Genomic DNA, 19321 nt, shown 5'->3' on the forward strand with positions numbered 1-19321 from the left:
ATTCAGCGTTTCGGCACCTGTCGGCGCTGAATACGATTTGGTCGACTGCGAAGTCACATTCTCCGACAACGGGTTGAAGAACGTAGCGCAGGTCAAATTTTGCAAGCAAATATTCTACAACCAGTTCATAATAAATTTCTATTAAAATAAATTCTGCCTGAAAACAAACATAGCTGCTTGTAGCACTTTTATTGATTGCAATCTGCACGCCATCCTTTTGTCGGCTGGTTTATTGATTCTGCATTGTCCAACCCGTCCGCTGCTGACATCGATAACCAGCTGTCAGCTCGCTGTCATACTAAAATCCAACATGGCGAATGTTGAACCCTGTCATACATCGTGGTAGCTGTTGCCGTCGTACGGCATTTTTCCCATTTTCTCTGGTTAAAAAACGGAAAAGCGATCGAAAAACTGCACATCCGGTGGTGGAAAGTCTCAGAGCGATACGCGAAAGCGTTTAGCTTGCCGTGGCAGTGTTGGGTGGGCTGTACAGGCAGCATTCGCAGCGCCTTCCCGTTCCTCTGGCCGAACGCCGGACTTGATGCATCATCGGTGTCGGCATCGATTTCGTGGTTGCTAATTTTCGAGCCGCAGGTTTGCGTGTTGTAGCGGTCCTTGAACCCTCCGGCGTCAGCTGCTCCCATTAGCCAGGTGAGCCGTGCAGTCGGGAACATCGGAGCACTCCGTTCCGGGCAGGCCGTGTTTTTGCGTTGTGTCAATAGTACCAGTAGGAGGCGAGGGAGAGGTTTTTTTTTGTGGTGCCGCAAGAGGGGAGGCAGGTAAACTTTCTTCTTCCTTGGTGTGGGACTCAGGCAAAGGCACCTGAGCCAGACGACGATAATATCGGGTTCGGATAAAACTAGTTGAGGCAGGAGCCAACTTCCCCCACAAAGCGATGGCTGATTTCATCGATTCGGAAGCGGAGGAGAGTGAGGTAAGCTGAGTGGATGCTGGTATGTGTGTGAATGTGTGTTTGTATGTACGTGTGTGGAAGGTGTGTAACATCCTTGACCGTCCGTAATGGTGACGACCCTTTTAGAAGGGCTATTATATTTTAAGAATCTTTGTCCATGTCCACTTACTTTAAGCCTACTGTTGGAAAGAGAGAGAGAAAGAGTTGCGGAAAAAACCTATCTGACCTACACTACATGCTTTTTGTACTTTTTCCACCTGCAGGATGAGGAGGAGTTGGAACCACATGAGCGGAAAAGGCTGAAGAAGAATAAGGCCGTATCGGACAGCGAAGATGAAGAGGAAGGTAAGCACTGTACGAACCGGATGTTCATACGAAAATTATCTCATTTCAGGGCTTGAGGTATGCTGTTTTGAAGCGAATGTAACATATTTTTCATCAATTTAAGACTTTCGACATGTTTGACCAGACGAAGATGAGTCGAAAGTGATTTTTGATAAATCGCCCGACAAACCGACTGTACGAATTGTTCAATACTGCTTGGCCAATCACACCGACAACACAGACAAGAAGCCGTACGTTTTGAAGAATTCAGCCTAAATGGCTTAAATAATACAATATTTTCTTTGGTATGGTAGCAGCCTTTGGTAGCCATTTAAGTTTCTTTGAAGAATTCAGCCTAATGGCTTAAATAATACAATATTTTCTTTGGTATCGGCTAGTGATGGGTTATCGGAATCGCACCCACGGCTCGGAATCGCTTCCGAGCATTGCTACTCCGGCTCCGATTCCGACAAATTCAAACCTTCGATTCCGCCCGGAGCCGTCCGGAACCGTCTAGAGCCGTCGGAGCCGTCTGGAGCCGTCTGGAGCCGTCCGGAGGCGCTAGTCGGCAGCCAGAGCCGGTCGGAGCAGTCAGAACCGTTGGAGCCGTCGTAGCCGACAGAACCGGTTCGAGCCATCGCAGTCGTTGTAACAGCCTGAAGTCGGCTACGACGCTACGACGGCTCCAACCGGCTCTGTCGGCTTCGTTGGTTCCGACGGCCTCGACCGGCTCCCGATGGCTTCGAACGGAACCGGCTGCCGACTGGCTGCTCCGGACGGCTCCGACTTCTCCGACCGGCTCCGACCGGCACCGACTGCCGACTAGCGGTTCCGAATGACTCCGGACGGCTCCGAGTTCGGAATTTTGCTCGTACCTTCCGGAACCGCTTCCGATTTTGGCGGAGTCATCCCGAAGCGATTCCGGATTTTTGTTGAATATACCCATCACTAGTATCGACAGACATGGTCCAGGCTTATGGCAAGTCTTAATTTTTACCCTGTAATTGTATCCGGAAGGCATGATTCGGATGGAAAACGCCTATTTTCATGTTTGCTCTAATGATACCATGTTTGATTATTTGAGGGACGAGATGACCAATCACATCGTGGTGTAGTTTTCTGCAAATATGAAGGTGGTTCATTTCAAGTCCGTTCCTTCGTCCTATAAGAAGTATCGATTCTCTTTAAGTCTATGTAAGGCTACCAGGATCAAGTAGGTCCTAATGACGTGAAAAAGACGATACATCAGACGAGAATGCTTCGCACAACAAGGACTAAAATACAATCCGAATGCTCGAGATATCTACTCTTAAATACATCTTGGCCTTGGCATAGTCGGACACTGCACTAAGCTCGAAATGAGCTATTTCCAGTTAATGATGCTCACACACCTGCTCCTGCCACGCGTGAATGAATACGCGGTCGCTAATAGTGGCTAGTTTATTGCACCGTGCGGGCTCAGCAAAACCGGAACCTGTGCACGAAGAATGCTTCTGCTTCGTACCAGATCATTCCGGTTCGCTAGTCTACCTGATACTCATTGTACTATTTTTATTCATATTCACTTAAGCCACATTGTCGCAGCAGGTTTTTGTGGCGTACGTGTACGCCGGAAAGTACAAACAAGTTTGCCCACATTTGCATACGATGGCGTGCTGTTGTGCACGTACAAACCACACCAAATCCTGTCTAGGCCGGCGCCTGGAAAATCCGTGACACTCGCAATGTCTCGAGAGTGCACGTGAGAACAGGTCGTACCGGTTGTGGTTCGAGCTGCGCTGGCAAGAATATGAAACTGCGAAGAAGAATGTGTTAAACCAGCGCAAATTTCCTGCCACTATCTGTTGCAATCCGTGCGAAATGTTGCATAAGCCCGCTTGCATTCGCGAATCATGTACGCAGTATGTGACTTTTTTTTGTTTTCGTCCCTCCTCCCCCCCCACTGATGCTTGGTTTCAGATGATGAGGACCGGCTGCGCGAAGAGCTGAAGGATCTGATCGATGACAACCCGATCGAGGAGGAAAGCGACAATGATGATTCCGACGATGGTTCCGAGGGGGGTCACCAGAAGCGCAAAAAGAGCGACGACGAACTGGACGATCGGCTCGAGGACGAAGACTACGAGCTGATCGAGGAAAACCTGGGCGTGAAGGTCGAGCGGGTCAGTTGAATGGCGTCCAGGCGCACTGCACCATCCTGTGGCTTGTAGCATTTTTAAGTAAATCGATCCTTTATCCTTTTATCACTCGGGCATTTTAACAGAAACGGTTCAAGCGGTTGAAAAAGTTCACCAACGACGATGGGAGCGATGGCGAGTCGGGCGACGAGGGCATGATACGGGAAACGATCGAGAACCGGCTGTTCGATGCGGCATCGGAAGAGGACGAAGAGCGCGCGTCCGACCACGAGGGCGGCCAGCGGGACACGATGGCCAATGTGCGCGAGCACTACGATGAGGAGGAGGATGAAGAGTCGGATGCGGACGATTTCATCGTGGACGACGACGGGGTGCCGATCAGCGATAAGCGCAAGAAGCGAAGGCACATCTTTACGGACGCGTCGCTGCAGGAAGGACAGGACATATTCGGCGTCGATTTCGACTACGACGAGTTCGAGAAGTATGACGACGAGTATGAGGAGGGCTCGGAAGCGGAGGATGAGTACGAGGAGGAGCAGCTCGACCAGGCGGACCGGCCGAGCGGCGAGCGGGGCAAGAAGTCGAAACCGGCGGCCCGCAAGCGCATGCTGAAAAAGTCCATCTACGAGATTTACGAACCGAGCGAGCTGAAGCGCGGCCATTTCACCGATCTGGACAACGAGATCCGCAAGATCGACATACCGGAGCGGATGCAGCTGCGCGACATACCCGTGACGGCCGTGCCGGAAGGCTCGAACGAGCTGGAGGAGGAAGCGGAGTGGATCTACCAGCAGGCGTTCTGCAAGCCGCACGTGTCCGACCAGGGCGCGATGACGCGCAAGCCTCCCTCGAACGTGCCGAAGATCAAGCACGCGCTCGACTTCATGCGCAACCAGCACTTGGAGGTGCCGTTCATCGCCTTCTACCGCAAGGAGTACGTGCAGCCGGATCTGAACATTAACGATCTGTGGAAGATTTACAAGTTCGACTCGATGTGGTGCCAGCTGCTGGGGCGTAAAACGTCCCTCCAGCGGCTGTACGAGAGCATGCGCAACTACCAGCTGGACAAGCTGATGGAGAACCCGGACGCGCCGATCCCGGAGGACATGCGGGTGATTCGGGACGAGGATCTGTCCCGCCTGCGCTCGGTGCAGTCGCACGAGGAGCTGAAGGATGTGCATCTGCACTTTCTGCTGTACTACGCGCACGATATCGCGCCTATGCGGTTGCGCACGAGGGAAAAGTCGGGACAGCAGCAGCAGTCGACGCAGCGGGTGCAGAAGAAAGCGCGGCCACCCAAAAAGAAGAACCCGGAGGACGGCGAAGGTGCCGCGGAGGACGGTGCGGAGGGCGAAGAGAATGGCGACGAGGACAAGGAGGAGGACGCGGAGGAAGAGGACGAAGAGGAGGAGAAGCAGGAGGAGGAGACGGTGGGCGGGAGCGGCGGCGGTAAGGCGGTGGACGACGCGGGCAAGGAGCGCGTGCGGCTGAACATCGACGTCGGGCCGTACGAGATTTGCCGCAAGCGCGGGCTGACCGGGCTGACGAAACGGTTCGGCCTGACGCCGGAACAGTTTGCGGAGAACGTGCGCGACAGCTACCAGCGGCACGAGGTCGAGCAGGAAACGAAGGAACCGCTCGAGGTGGCCAAAGAGTACATGGGCACAACGTTCGAGTCTCCGGAGGAGGTGCTGCAGGGTGGCGTGTTTATGGTGGCGCGGCAGCTGGCCCGCGAACCGCTGTTCCGCAAGTGCATCCGCGAGCTGTACTTCGAGCGCGCCAAGCTGAACGTGCGCCCGACCAAGAAGGGCATGAAGGAGATCGACGAAACGCACCACTGCTACGCGATGAAGTATTTGAAGGAGAAGCCGGTGCGCGATCTGACCGGCGACCAGTACCTCAAGCTGTACATCGCCCAGGAGGACAAGCTGCTGACGATGGAGTTTGTCGACCGGATCGAGGGCAACACGTCCGGCGATTTTCTCGAGGAGCTGAAGGCGCTCTACCACCGGGACGAGTTCGCGAAAAACGTGCAGGAGTGGAACAAGGTGCGGGCGGAGTGTGTGGTGCTGGCAGTGAACCGCATGGTCATACCGGATCTCAAGCGCGAGCTGCACAACACGCTGCTGACCGAGGCGAAGGATGCGGTGCTGCGCGTCTGCTGCCGCAAGCTGTACAACTGGATCAAGGTGGCACCGTACAAACCGCCCGTGCCGGACTTTGACGATTACGAGTGGGAGACGACGCGGGGCGTGCGCGTGATGGGTGTCGCCTACGTGCCCGACTACACGCAGTCCGCGTTCGGTGCGATCATCGCGCCCGACGGCGAGGTGACGGACTATCTGCGCATACCGCACCTGCTGAAGAAGAAGAACGCGTACCGCGAGTCGGAGAAGCAGTGCAAGGAGTCGGACCTGCGCACGATCACCAACTTCATCCGCAGCAAGAAACCGCACGTGATCGTGATCGGGGGCGAGTCGAAGGACGCGCTGATGGTGCAGCAGGACTTTGTCGAGTGCGTGAAGCGGCTGCAGGAGGAGGAACAGTTTCCGCAGATAGCGGTCGAGATCGCGGACAACGAGCTGGCGAAGGTGTACGCCAACTCGGTCAAGGGTACGACCGACTTTAAGGAGTACCCGCCGCTGCTCCGGCAGGCCATCTCGCTCGCGCGCCGCATCCAGGACCCGCTGGTCGAGTTTTCCCAGCTGTGCAACTCGGACGAGGAAATCCTGTGCCTGCGCTACCACACGCTGCAGGAGCAGCTCACCAAGGAGGAGCTGCTGGAAAACATTCAGCTCGAGTTCATCAACCGCACGAACGAGGTGGGCGTGGACGTGAACCTGGCGGTGCAGAACCCGCTGACCGCGAACCTGGTACAGTTCATCTGCGGGCTGGGACCGCGCAAGGGCCAGACGCTGCTGAAGGTGCTGAAGCAGACGAACTCGCGGCTGGAGAACCGCACCCAGCTCGTCACCACCTGCCACATGGGCCCGAAGGTGTTCATCAACTGTTCCGGGTTCATCAAGATCGACACGAACTCGCTCGGCGACAGCACGGAAACGTACGTGGAGGTGCTGGACGGGTCCCGCGTCCATCCGGAAACGTACGAGTGGGCCCGCAAGATGGCGGTCGACGCGCTGGAGTACGACGACGAGGAGGCCAACCCGGCCGGTGCGCTGGAAGAGATCCTGGAGGCGCCCGAGCGGCTGAAGGATCTCGATCTGGACGCGTTCGCGATCGAGCTCGACCGGCAGGGTTTCGGCAACAAGAGCATCACGCTGTACGACATCCGGGCGGAGCTGAACTCGCGCTACAAGGATCTGCGCACGCCGTTCCGCTCGGTGACGGCGGAGGAGCTGTTCGACTACCTCACGAAGGAGACGCCCGAGTCGCTGTTCGTCGGCAAGATGATGCTGGCCACGGTGAGCGGCTTCACCTACCGCAAGCCGCAGGGCGAGCAGCTCGACCAGGCGAACCCGGTGCGCAACGATGAGACCGGCTTCTGGCAGTGCCCGTTCTGCATGAAGACGGAGTTCCCCGAGCTGTCCGAGGTGTGGAATCACTTCGATGCGGGCGAGTGTCCGGGCCAGGCGACCGGGGTGCGGGTCCGGTTCGACAATGGGCTGAACGGGTTCATCCACATCAAGAACCTGTCCGACAAGCACGTGAAGAACCCGGAGGAGCGCGTACAGATCGGGCAGACGGTGCACGTGCGCGTCACCAAAATCGACATCGAGCGGTTCTCGCTCGAGTGCTCGTCGAAGAGTTCGGACCTGTGCGATCGGAAGCAGGAGTGGCGCCCGCGCAAGGATCCGTGCTACGACCAGGAGCAGGAAGAGGCGGACACGCGCAAGGAGGCCGACTCGAAGAAGCAGCAGGCGCGCCAGCAGTACGTGAAGCGCGTGATCGTGCATCCGTCCTTCCACAACATCTCGTACGCGGAAGCGCTGAAGCTGCTGGAAGGGTACGACCAGGGCGACGTGATCGTGCGGCCGTCGAGCAAGGGCTCGGACCATCTGACCGCGACGTGGAAGGTAACGGACGGCATCTACCAGCACATCGACGTGCGCGAGGAGGGCAAGGAGAACGTGTTCAGCCTCGGCCAGTCGCTGTGGATCGGCAACGATGAGTTCGAGGATCTGGACGAAATTATCGCGCGGCACATCACGCCGATGGCGACGTACGTGCGCGACCTGCTCAACTACAAGTACTACCGGGACACGGACGGTGGCTCGAAGGAGAAGGCGGAGGAGATCATCAAGGCGGAGAAGCAGAAAAACCCCAACAAGATCCACTACATCGTGTCGGTGTCGAAGACGTACCCGGGCCGGTTTCTGCTCTCCTACCTGCCGCGCAACAAGTTCCGGCACGAGTACGTGACGGTGACGCCGGACGGGTACCGGTTTCGGCACCAGACGTTCGACTCGGTCAACTCGCTGCTCAAGTGGTTCAAGGAGCACTTCCGCGATCCGATCCCGATCGATACGCCCAAGAGCACGCCGAAGGTTGGCGGCATGTCGTCGCGCACACCGTACGGCAGTACGCCCAAATTTAGCGATATTAATAGTGAGTTTACTATTTTTTATCTTTTTTTCTAACGAATATAAAATGACATTTGTTGTTTCCATTTTTAGGTGAAACGATCGAGTCGGTGGCAAAGAATATGCCGACGCATATGCTGAATTCCTTGTCGGCAGCGGCACACCACACGCCGCACTATTCCTACACGCCGCTGGAGTATGGTTCCAGCAATTTTGTGACTACGGTAAGTCTCCTTTCCTACGATTACCCTTGTGTGCAGCAGAAGAACCGTTTTATGCAACATTCTTCAACGTTCCAATCGATCCAATCGATTGTGTTTTTTTTTTTGTATGGCCACTTTGCAGCCCTACACACCGAGCGGACAGACGCCGTACATGACGCCGTACCAGCAAACGCCTCACTTCTCCCAAACGCCCCGGTACGGTACCTCGACCCCGTCCCAGTACTCCAACAAATCCGCCTACACCGGCATTCCGACCGGCCATCCGCCACCGTCCGCCAGCCATCACGGCTACAAGTCGACGTCGGCGGCCCGCGGCATGGGCGGCGTGAGCAGTGCGGCCAGCAGCAGCAGCAGCCTGATGATGATGCAGCAGCCCTCGCCGTACTCGAACAGCAGCGACCATCACTACCGCACGCAGCAGCCCCCGATGCACCACCATGCGCGGAACAACGAGTACGACAGCTGGTCGAAGGCGACCGACTCGTGGAGCAATCGTGGCAACAGCAGCAACATGATGAAGGGACACCATGGCGCATCGGAACGAAGGTACCAACCGGCGGCTCTGCGCTACCAAAACGCGCTAGTACTAACGAATTACTCCTTTCGGATTCGTTCACAGCTCTGGGGGATCGTACCATCATCATCATCACGGTGGTGGTGGTGTCGGCCGGTCTAGCGATTCCGTGACCTCGTCTAGTTCGCACGACCACCGCATGACGCCGCGATCCTCATCCAAGTATTCGGCCAACCGGTCCCCGATGCCACCACCAGCGCAACCTCCGCCCCAGCCAACGCAAGCTCAACCGGCCCAACAGGCGGCGGCGGCGGCGGCGTCTTCCGCTGCCTCGCTAACGCTGGGCGACGCGACACCACTGTGGGACGAATAATTCGGAGGTTAGCTTTCTTGCAGCTGCACCAGCTCTGGTCAATAACAATCGTGAATCGCAATCAAACAAATCGCTTATGTGTGCGTGACAGAGGGACACGATCGCGAATGGCTCGGGTTTGAAAAGGAAGCTTTTAACATAAGCCAACCTCCCCACGCCTTCCTTACTCTCCAAGATGGAACTATTTAAGCAAGCAGGAAAAAATTAACTTAAATATGCTCACCCCTCCCCCCCCCCCCCTCCATCGCTATGTTACCTTCCTCTTCCCTTTTTGCGTCTGTTAGGACACGGACTTTGAACCCGTTCGGGGCCCCATAGCAGCAAGAAGATACCGGAAGTATGCGCTCAAATACGCCGCCGCTCATCAAGAACAGCAACACGCGTCAGTAGTCGAGCACACAGTAAATCTCGGATTGTGTGTCTGTCTTAAGCGTTGCTCAACGCAGCTGCCACAGTCGGCTTGCCCCCTGTAGCTGTTGGCTCTGGAAGGAGAGGGGTGTAACAATACCAACCAACACTTACCAACAGCTCCCCCGGGCAATGGAACACAGCTTAATGGAAGGAAGAGTCCGTTAGTTAGGGCTAATTGATTGAAATTTAACGCTCATTTTACTGCAAATCATTTCCCTCAGATCGATCCCTAATGCGATCGGTAGCGATCTATACTGATCAAAACCTTTTTTTTAATTTTGATCCCTTTTTTTCTCCCGATTCTGATGAACGGCAATGATTGTGACTCTCGCGTGTATTGTGTAGGAATAAGAGTAAAAAAGATCCCTTTTTTCTAGCGTTAAGCGTCCTTATAATACTAAAAATATAGACATTTTTTTAAACAGTACCAAATGCATTCTTGTGCTCTTTGTTTAAATAATAATATCGCATGCCGGTTTGTTGTCCGTGCGTGCTGTGGAAAGATCTTTAGTACGGTGGTGCATGGTTTCCGATTATTATTCTTTTTTAGTACAACACCCTCCCGAAATGCAACCTTAATTTCTGTTCTGCCATTTCTACCTTTCTTTTGCTTTTTAGGTGCGTCACCCGAATATATGTATGTGTGTATGTGTGTGTGTATCCATGTCTCTGAGTGGAGAGGATACGGTTTGGCTCGCGCTGTGGTTCGCTCACTTGACATTGGCGACGACCACAGATATCCGATCATGCGGCCGATGCGTGCTCTCGCGAACGGTGAAACCGACAACAACGACGACGACTGCGACGATGGTCGGTGAAGGTGAAAGGCTGGAGTGCGGAAGGAGGAGGGAGGGAGGCTGTGGGACCATCATCTACCCGGTTTCTTCGTCGAACCGGAATGGAATGGGTGTTCGGCGGTGGCACTGTTTGGTGTTTAATGATGAGACCCAGATCCGCTGGCAAAACCGCTTCGAACCGGATCGGCAAGGAAAAGGCGGCGGCACCAGATATCTCGTTTCGGTGCTGTTTTTGGCGTGTGGATTGAATGCGATTAATCGGTAAACTGTCGTTTTTATGTGTTTTTGTTATTTTTTTTTTCTGCGTTCAGCATATTCTTCTTCTTTTGCCGCTCCTTAGCCACCGCTGCGCTGATCAACCTGCACGGAAGAATCGCTGTTTTCTTCCCCGAGAAGGTTTCCTTTTCTTCTGGTTTTGGTGCTTGGTTTTACTTATACAGTAATAATGATTTTCATTTTCATCGCAGCTTTTTTGTATCCTGTGTTGGCTGTGTTCGGAGAGAGGCTTTATGTATTTTGCCATTAACCAAGCTGGTTTGAAAATTTTCCATTTATGCATTTTTTTTTTCGGTCGCCCATTCGAACTCGCTTGCACGGACGGTTAATATGTGCGAATGTGTGTTTGGTCATATTTTTTGGTAAGCTCCGCTTGCCCCTCGAGCAGCTGTTTGGACTTTGGAGTTTGTGGTTTTTTTTACTTTTTCTCAGGCGAAGGTACGATTAAAGATCGGTCTGCGCTTATGTAAGCAACGTTTTTGTGCATTCTATGAAAAAGAGAGTTAAAAAGTGCATTCTGAAAAAAAGGAGGTATTGGGGAGTATGGTAGATAGGAATAGCGAGACGAGGGTGGTGTTGAGGCTTACTGGAATATTCCAGCATAATTCTGTTCTGACCTTTTATACTTGATCGTGCATTCAATATGTTAGCTAGTTAATCGCCTGTCATTGTATAACTGATTTTGAGTGATGTACTTAACGTAAATTAGAAGTTGATTATTGTAAATTCGGCTCCTTGATGTAGTTCCTGAAGTTCTGACTCAGATCTCTCTGATCTTCTGACTAGTCAGATTGGTTTGCTATCTCAAAAATAACGGTCAACTGAAGACATTAAGCTCGTTGCCTAACGTAGACCGCATAGACACTGCCTTCCGCCCATGATTGGGCCTCTTCGCACACTCTCAGATCTTCAAGGTTCTAGGTTGTGTCCTTGAGGTAGAATAATCTAGTAATATTCAAAACATTTAATCGCCTACTTTGTTCCTAATATCCCACGAGATGCAATGCAGTCTCCTGCCACAGGTGGCGCTTCTTCACCATAATCGCCCATACCATGACCATACACACTTCTGTCCTAAAGCAGACACACAAAAAAAAGAAGCTAGAATCGTATTAGATCGCAGGGCAATTTGGACGATCCCTAGGCGTGACGGGTGCGACAACGTACCTCCATAATCTACCCTGTTGATGAATTCATCGTAGAAACTCGTTCGCTTCAGCCGCTGGGCCACGGACGACGACGGATGAGGCTGTTGGATATGGGGATGGCCGGGCATGGGTGGTGTTGAGATGGTTGGGAACCAGTTTTTTTCATTCGCAGTTTTAAAGATACCCCGGCGGCATGACGTTGTTGGTCGGTATTCCCTCTGTCTCTCGGGCTGTAGTTCTCTCTCTCTCTCTTTCTCTCTTGCCTACTCAACGCGCCGGTGGTACCTTCTCCAAGGGGGAAGAGGCCGCTGAGCGAGAACCATCGTCGATCGCGTATAAAAGTAAGCGTCCGGTGCACGGTCCCGTCAGTCTCCTTCAATACGGCAGGAGTTGAGTTGAGTTGAGTTGAATATTCGTTTCTTTCCTTCCTTTTTTTGGCAATCCTTTTGATTTCGATCGGTTGCATGTTTTTCATTCACTTCAAAACGATTAGAAAAATAAATTGGTGTCAATGTTAATAGTTAAATCAGACTCAACGCTCAAGTTTGTGCCATCCGTCAGGTAAATATCTATCCAAGTTCAAAGCGAGGGGAGGTTTATTATTTGTGAATCATTCTGAGAAAGGGTGTAGATCTTGCAATGAGGTTCACTACCAGCAGTAGGCTGTGATCGGAAAGGGAAGGAACCTTTAGTCCTGCTTACAATGACAGCAAGATTGCATTTTGATCACGTGTCCAGGATCTCTCGAGAAGATCCTCCAACGTTTGTGTGCGTGTGTGGGCGTGAGTGTGATGTTGTGTGTTAGTGATCGCTAGTGTATCTCTGATCCTTTTTCTTCTCGTAGCCTAAGTCATTGGATTAAGGTTGTCTTTCTCTGTCGTACCCATTTTTCCATTGCTCTCCGATGACTCCTAAACCGGTTCCAAATCGCACACGCACCGAACGCGTGACTACGTGGAGTTGGACAGGTTGGATACCTTTCCGGTTTCGGGTTCGGAATCTCCCCCCTTGCAAACAAGTTGCGATCGCTTATGATATTGCCAAGTCCTCTTTTTTTGGAATAAAACAAAATTGTGTTGATGATCTACTCTCAGAATGACAAGATGCGCAAGACAATTTGGGAAAACCCCGCTTGCAAAAATGCCGATTTACTTACCACAATCTCACCACTTCCACTTTTTGCAGGCTTATCAACAACTTGAACATCCGCAAGGGTAGCCGTACGGGAAACTCCGGCAACCATCTTGAGTTCCAGGTGCTCACCCAGATCCAATACGTGCCCTGATAGCGGTAACGACCAGTACCGAGCGTGTGGAAACCCAGTAGTATGCAGGATCGTTCAAGCACGATGGCCAGACAGAACCAGCAATCGGCCTACGCCAAAGCCCCGGTTGGCGGCAATATGAAGAAGAGCACCGGATACAGCGCACCCGCCACGCAAACCAAGACCACGACCGGCACCGGCGGCACCGGTAACGGTAGCTGGGGACCGCATTTCAAGAATCGGGACCATTTCGTCAGCATGCACTTCTCGTAGAAATGTGTGTCCGGAACACACCTTCAGTTACCTCAGTTGCCGCCGCCGCCGCAACCCGCAATTGGTAGGCAGTAGTGTGCGCGTCTCTTTTTAGTGGCCGACGGCGGTGTTTTCAAATTCTATTCCTATTTGCGTGAGGGAGGTGTGCAGTATGGAGAGTTGATGTTTTTGTTAATAAAACCCACTATTAAATTATTCATAGCTTGAATAAGGCGGTGCAAAACGGAGAAGAATAGTTGCATAGCTTCTTGAAACGAAGTGATGACGAGCATTGAGCTTGATCGTATGGTTTGGTGCAGCGTTTCGTTGTGTCACAAATCCGTGGCACATGTTGAATCCGAGGGTTTCGAATCAAGTGCAGCTCCCGCTTTCTCTATCCCTCCATTCCTTTCTTGGTTGGAGTTGAACGAGAAAAAGAAGGTAACACGATCATTAACAATGCAACCTACGCGGTGAAGCAAGTCGAGCGACAAAAGCGCGGGATGATTTCACATGATGCTGATATTGCATCATCTTTTCCTCTTTCTATAGGGAAGCTTTCAAACCAACACTCCCCAAAACGGACCGGTTATGGTAAAAGAGGATCGCAGGGTGGGGAAATGATCGTTGTTTTCTTTCTAGAATGTGACGAAGGTGAACGATGTGTTTCTTCACATTGGGCACCGTCCTGGCGAGGACACAGAGGTTTCATCTTTTTCTTCTTTTGAAAGTCCCACCTAAGTGCAAAATATAGATTGCAGTTTTTACGAAAATCACAGATTTGGGAGATCGGTGTGGCGAAGGCTAGATGTCATGGAGATTAATAAGCCCACGAAGTAGGTAAAATGATACAAATAATCATTCTGAGGTCATCGAAGAGCAACAATGAAATGAGAATGTTTTAGAATTCTGAAATAAATGTCCTTAAGCTTACAGAGTTTTCCAGGAGTTCTCATACCTGTGGGACATTTTTTTGACTCTTTTTTACATGAAATGAACTTAATGTAATAGGAATTGGACTCTATAGCACCCTTGTTGGATAAATCCAATAAGAATTACTAAGGAGCCTGTCCAAACAGGATGCCAGTTTCCATCATATGAAGTTTACTCCCCTTAAGAAAGAGTCAAAGAAGTGTTCCACAACTATGAGAACCCCTGGAAAACCCTGTATTGGTTTAAACGAGCATCGTCGAATAGGGGCGCTAAAGTTCATTGACCGTTGAGACATCTTATTTCTTAGAAACAGTCTATTTTTTCCTAACCATCTTCGTAAGGTTCAAGGTAGACACATTGATCCTAACTCATTGATCGAGAAATTACGGCTTTATGGGGCTTATTCCTAAGGCACTGGTCTAATCTTGTTGCGCGCAACATTGTTGCAGACAAAATGTATGGATTTTGACAGCTAGCGCAACTTTGTTGCATGCCAAATTCAATCCAATTTGATTTTTGTCTGGCAACATTTTCTATTTACCTTGGTCATGGTAATCGGGTGTATGAAATGACACAGCAGCAGCGTGCGTTTTGTTGACATCCGCTAAATTTGGATTTTAAGCATTTATAATACATTTTTTGGTGTATATTTTGTTTTTTCAACACTTCATTCAGTAAGTGAATGATAAAAAAAAACTCTGAGCTGTTAATTGGCAATTTTTTTACGCTAAACAATGTCAAAGCGAAATGTTGCCAGCAACATTCATTTATTTATTTATTGAAGATAATTGCGTGGCGCGCGCAGGGGCCTTTGCAATATTAAAATAAAGTAATACTTAAAATAACCTTACTTGCTATATATTTGAAAACAGACATGAACATTTAAACGTGGCAACTGTAATGTTGAAGTCAAAAAAGCAGTAGAACTTATTGAAAGCTTTACACATTGAAATAATTGGATCATGAGCTCCTCTGGAAGTACGGGCCCGGTCTATTTTGATCAGAAAATTTCGAGGACGTAGCGCGTGGTCAGGGGCGTACAAATTTATTTTAAGAAGAAGCTCGGGAGCATCAATTTCGCCTTTTATTAATTTTGCTACAAAAACTGCTTGTGCTACCTCCCTACGTCTCTCTAAGGACTGCAATCCTAAAAGAAGCCGTCTAGTTTGATAGGTTAGAGGCTGGTCCATGTTCCACCGTAAGGTTCTTATAGCTATTTTTGTGAATTTTTTCTGAATTCGCTCAATTCGTGTGGACCAGTTGTTAGTGTGCGGAGACCATGTTACAACATTAAATTCAAGTACGGACCGGACTAACGCGACAAACAGTTGTTTTAAACAGAAAGGGTCATTAAAATCAGATGTCAGACGATGAATAAAACCAAGCTGCCGATATGCTTTGTCGATGACGTACGAATATTGTTGACGGAAGGAGAGTGCTGAGTCAAGAATAGTGCCGAGGTCCTTAGTTTCTATGTTACGTGGGATTATACACGAGTCAAGATTATAGTCTCGCTTGATAGGGTCTTTTTTACGAGTAAAACTAATCACGCAACACTTATTGACACACAAGGATAGCGAGTTCGCAGAGCACCAATTGCTAAATACGTCTAGGCTATGCTGGAGAGTCGAGCTGTCCGAATCATTTCTAATGGTCGCATAAATCTTGATATCGTCCGCATACATAAGCAAACATTGATTTGGGAGCGCAAATACAACATCATTAATAAATAGGATAAACAATACTGGGCCAATGTTACTTCCCTGTGGGACACCGGACGAACTAACGAACACGTTGGACAAGCACTTATTGATTTTAACACAGTATGATCTTTGGTTTAAATATGATTTTAACCATATGACTAGATTATTATGAAAGCCAAGCCGGCTCAGTTTCGCAAGGAGTATGTCATGGTTAATCCGATCAAATGCTGACATGAAATCAGTATAAATTGCATCAATCTGTGACTTGCCGTCCATTGCCGTAAGGCATTCAGACACGAATTGAACGAGATTGGTCGACACCGATCGTTTGGGAACAAATCCGTGCTGGCTTGGACTGATATAATTCAAGCCACCCCTGACTAACGCTTCCTGGACAAGAATTTCGAGTATTTTTGCTGATGCACATAGGGAAGTTACGCCACGATAATTAGATATAACATGTCTCGGACCTTTTTTATGAACGGGTGTCATCCACGAAGACTTCCACATAGTAGGATATGTAGAACTGTGCAGAGAAAGCTTAAACAGATGAACCAGTGGCTCTGAAAGATAAGTTGAGCACTTCTGTAAGACTATTGCTGGGATCCCGTCCGGACCCGGGATAAATGAGGGTTTAATTTGTTTGATTGCATTTTCTACCGATTCATTTGTGATGACAATATCATTTATAGACATATCTAGAACATCCGCGGGTGTGTGCTGCAGGGCAGTTGCAATATTAATTGGTGACGAAGATTGAAGGTCGAAAACTGAACTAAATTTTTTGGCAAAGAGCTGACTGATTTCAAGTTCACTTGTGGCTTTCTCGGTGTCTAGTGACATTACTGACGGGATTTTTGCATTTTTCCTCTTACGGTTAACGAAAGAAAATATTTTAGTCGGATCGTTGGATATACTTCGTTGAAGTTTGTTGATATAGATTCTATACAGATGCCTGTTGAATCTTCTATAGTTGCCACTAACAGTGTTAAACAATAGTCTGTCGGAGTGAAGATTAGACTTTATGAGACAATGTAAAGCTCTATTTTTCGCAGATTTAAGTCTTTTTAACTCTGTTGACGTCGGAACTCGGGCCAGGCCACGCGAAGGAAAGGCCTTCAGTGTCCTAAGTTCCTACCGAAAACAAATTTATATAAAAGATGGGTTTCTGCCCGAAAGGAGTTACCAAAATAAATTGTACATTAAACTTTCGGCTAGTGTTCGCGGTTCGTGGGAACCTATGCTTCGAAAGTGGCACAATTCATTCAATAACTTTTCGGATGGGGGCAGAGGGACCCGGATGAGACCTAAAGAAAAAAACCTAGGAAAGGCCAAGACGTTCAAGAAAATCGAGACGTTTTCCGTTCAGTTTCTAAATTAGATCTGCCGTTTATTTGACAAAATTGGTTCTTATATACTAACATTTTTGATGGTGTTGAACGTGTCCGTACACGTTGTTTAATTGTATTGGTGCCAGTGTGCTTTATGTTTTCGTATGGTGTTTTGTTTATACTTCAATTCCACGCATTCTAGATTGATCCTAAACTAACTTGAAATTTTATGACCTCCTCGTTTTGGGTTGATAACTGAAAGAATTCGTTACATGCACATATGCATGTTTTTCGTCCTTCATGCATTTTTCTCCTAATTTCTGTCTGCCTACCGGATGCACCAGCTCTAAAATATTTTTATTACCCTACACGTTGTTCGAGTGGCTTATGCTTATCGATGAGCTCAAGAAACGGGCCGTTCCCAAATTGTATGTTTATTTAGGCCAGCGATCTCGTTCTCATACGATAAGTTACAATAGCTTCGAATTTTTACCCATGCTTAGCCGTTGCAAATGAAAGATTGCGTTGCAATTTAAATCTCCTCAACTCAGCCGTTGCAATTTAAAAATCGCCTCAAACCTACCCGTTGCTACCGCAACATTCTCCCCCTTGTAATTCATCACTATGAATTACACCTAACTCTTGGTTTGAGCGATGTATGGATACTTGATCCGGCTATTTTACTTCCATTCAATATGTTGTTTTCCTTAATTAAATTGAATAATCTTCAATCAATGCAATACAACGGTTAGATGACGATCAGCAGATGCTTATATATGATGCTTGCTTTTGATACAACGTCTGTCGCAATTCGCCTCGGATGATGTCTGCGCGGTTCCAGAATCTTCCCCAGATGACCAAATAGTTTTCCTCTCTCGTAAGGAAGTTGAAGTCTGTTTTCACCGTGTGCTTTGGTTAAAGTTGCGTATGTTGCAAGGATGCTCGAAATCCAAAGTAGTAAGTGCACGTAGTAACCAATTAACCGTTTGCAAAGATTATTTTGTACCTCAGTTTTTGCGAATGTTTCATTTATACCTAGCTTTCGTATTTTCAATGTATGCTCTTTTTCTTGGCTTTCTTTAGGCAAATATTTTTTTATTCTCTCGTTTATGTTAACTACTTTCGCAACTGATTGCATTTCAATCAAAAATATTTTAAACTCCTTCCAATAATAGGACCATTTCTTTAAGTCGTATCTCGCGTTTGCTTTGATGGGTTCTTGTGTTGATAATTTCATTTTCAGATAAGTCCTACCAGCATTGTAATTGTCTTTTTCGTAAAAGCCTAATTTGATTTTTAATCCACGCAAGACTTGTTTGTTCAAATTGTTCAAACTTGTGATCATTGTCATGTCTAGTTTATTTACGTCTTTTCTTGAATGTTGAGCTTTATCGTTATCTTTGTCTAGCTCCTGATTATTTATTTCGAGTTTTGATACTTCTTTTATTTCATTATATTTTTCCAATTCTGTTTTCGTTATTTCCTGCACATTGAAATTTGTCAATTCATTTTGTTCAATACCCATCAAAATATACTCATGATCATGATCAATAAATGTTTTACCAATCGAAGTTTCTGATACTGTTCGTACTTCATTACTGATATCAAATGATATACCTTTATCTAAGATTTCAATCTTCACCTCTATTGCCTTTTTGAGACCAAAAATGTGTATGGGTTCTAGCAAATTTTCAATTTCTTGCTCACTTCTATTTACTGTAATCGTTCTCTCATGATTTTCCTTGTTCTTATTGCCTTGGGTTTGCATTTGATTTTCTTTTCTGTCCGCACACTCTAATGCTGTTTCTGTTGACATTGTAACTGATTTATCTTTCCTCTTCTCTTTGACCTTCTTTTTCGGTGGTTTCAATCTTTTACGTTTGTGAGGCAACCTATTAATTATTTCGTTCTCTTCTTCCTTTGGTTCGTGTGAACTAATGTTATTTTGGGAAGTGATTGCTCCTAGAAAACCTAAGATTTCCGAATGATCGTTTGTTCTCGATGAACTATTTTCTACTAATGAATTATCATTAATAAACCTGGATAAGCTATTTGAGTGTTCTGGCCGATCTTTTATCGGCTCTGGATTGAGCGATCCTTTATGACAAAATATCATATTATCAAAGAATGTGTCATTACCTTTGCTTGGTATATGTAAAGTTGCTGAATAATCCAAATG

The 19321-nt window shown here is 48.5% G+C and overlaps 2 protein-coding genes across 2 annotated transcripts; both read left to right on the top strand.

The window, feature by feature from the left end:
• The first annotated feature begins 283 nt into the window (after positions 1–283).
• LOC120951167 (transcription elongation factor SPT6) lies at positions 284–9874 on the top strand. Its single transcript, XM_040369714.2, has 7 exons — positions 284–934; positions 1177–1258; positions 3197–3399; positions 3501–7941; positions 8010–8140; positions 8262–8686; positions 8760–9874. Exons 1-7 carry the CDS (start codon positions 896–898, stop codon positions 9025–9027), a joined length of 5589 nt encoding a protein of 1862 aa, XP_040225648.2. The 5' UTR covers positions 284–895; the 3' UTR covers positions 9028–9874.
• A 2137-nt stretch (positions 9875–12011) lies between these two features.
• Positions 12012–13391, top strand: LOC120951169 (uncharacterized). The gene is made up of 2 exons (XM_040369720.2): positions 12012–12220; positions 12845–13391. Exons 1-2 carry the CDS (start codon positions 12171–12173, stop codon positions 12942–12944), a joined length of 150 nt encoding a protein of 49 aa, XP_040225654.1. The 5' UTR covers positions 12012–12170; the 3' UTR covers positions 12945–13391.
• Positions 13392–19321: the final 5930 nt, after the last annotated feature.

The sequence above is a fragment of the Anopheles coluzzii genome, chromosome 2 (assembly GCF_943734685.1).
Source record: "Anopheles coluzzii chromosome 2, AcolN3, whole genome shotgun sequence".
Taxonomy (NCBI): Eukaryota; Metazoa; Arthropoda; class Insecta; order Diptera; family Culicidae; genus Anopheles; species Anopheles coluzzii.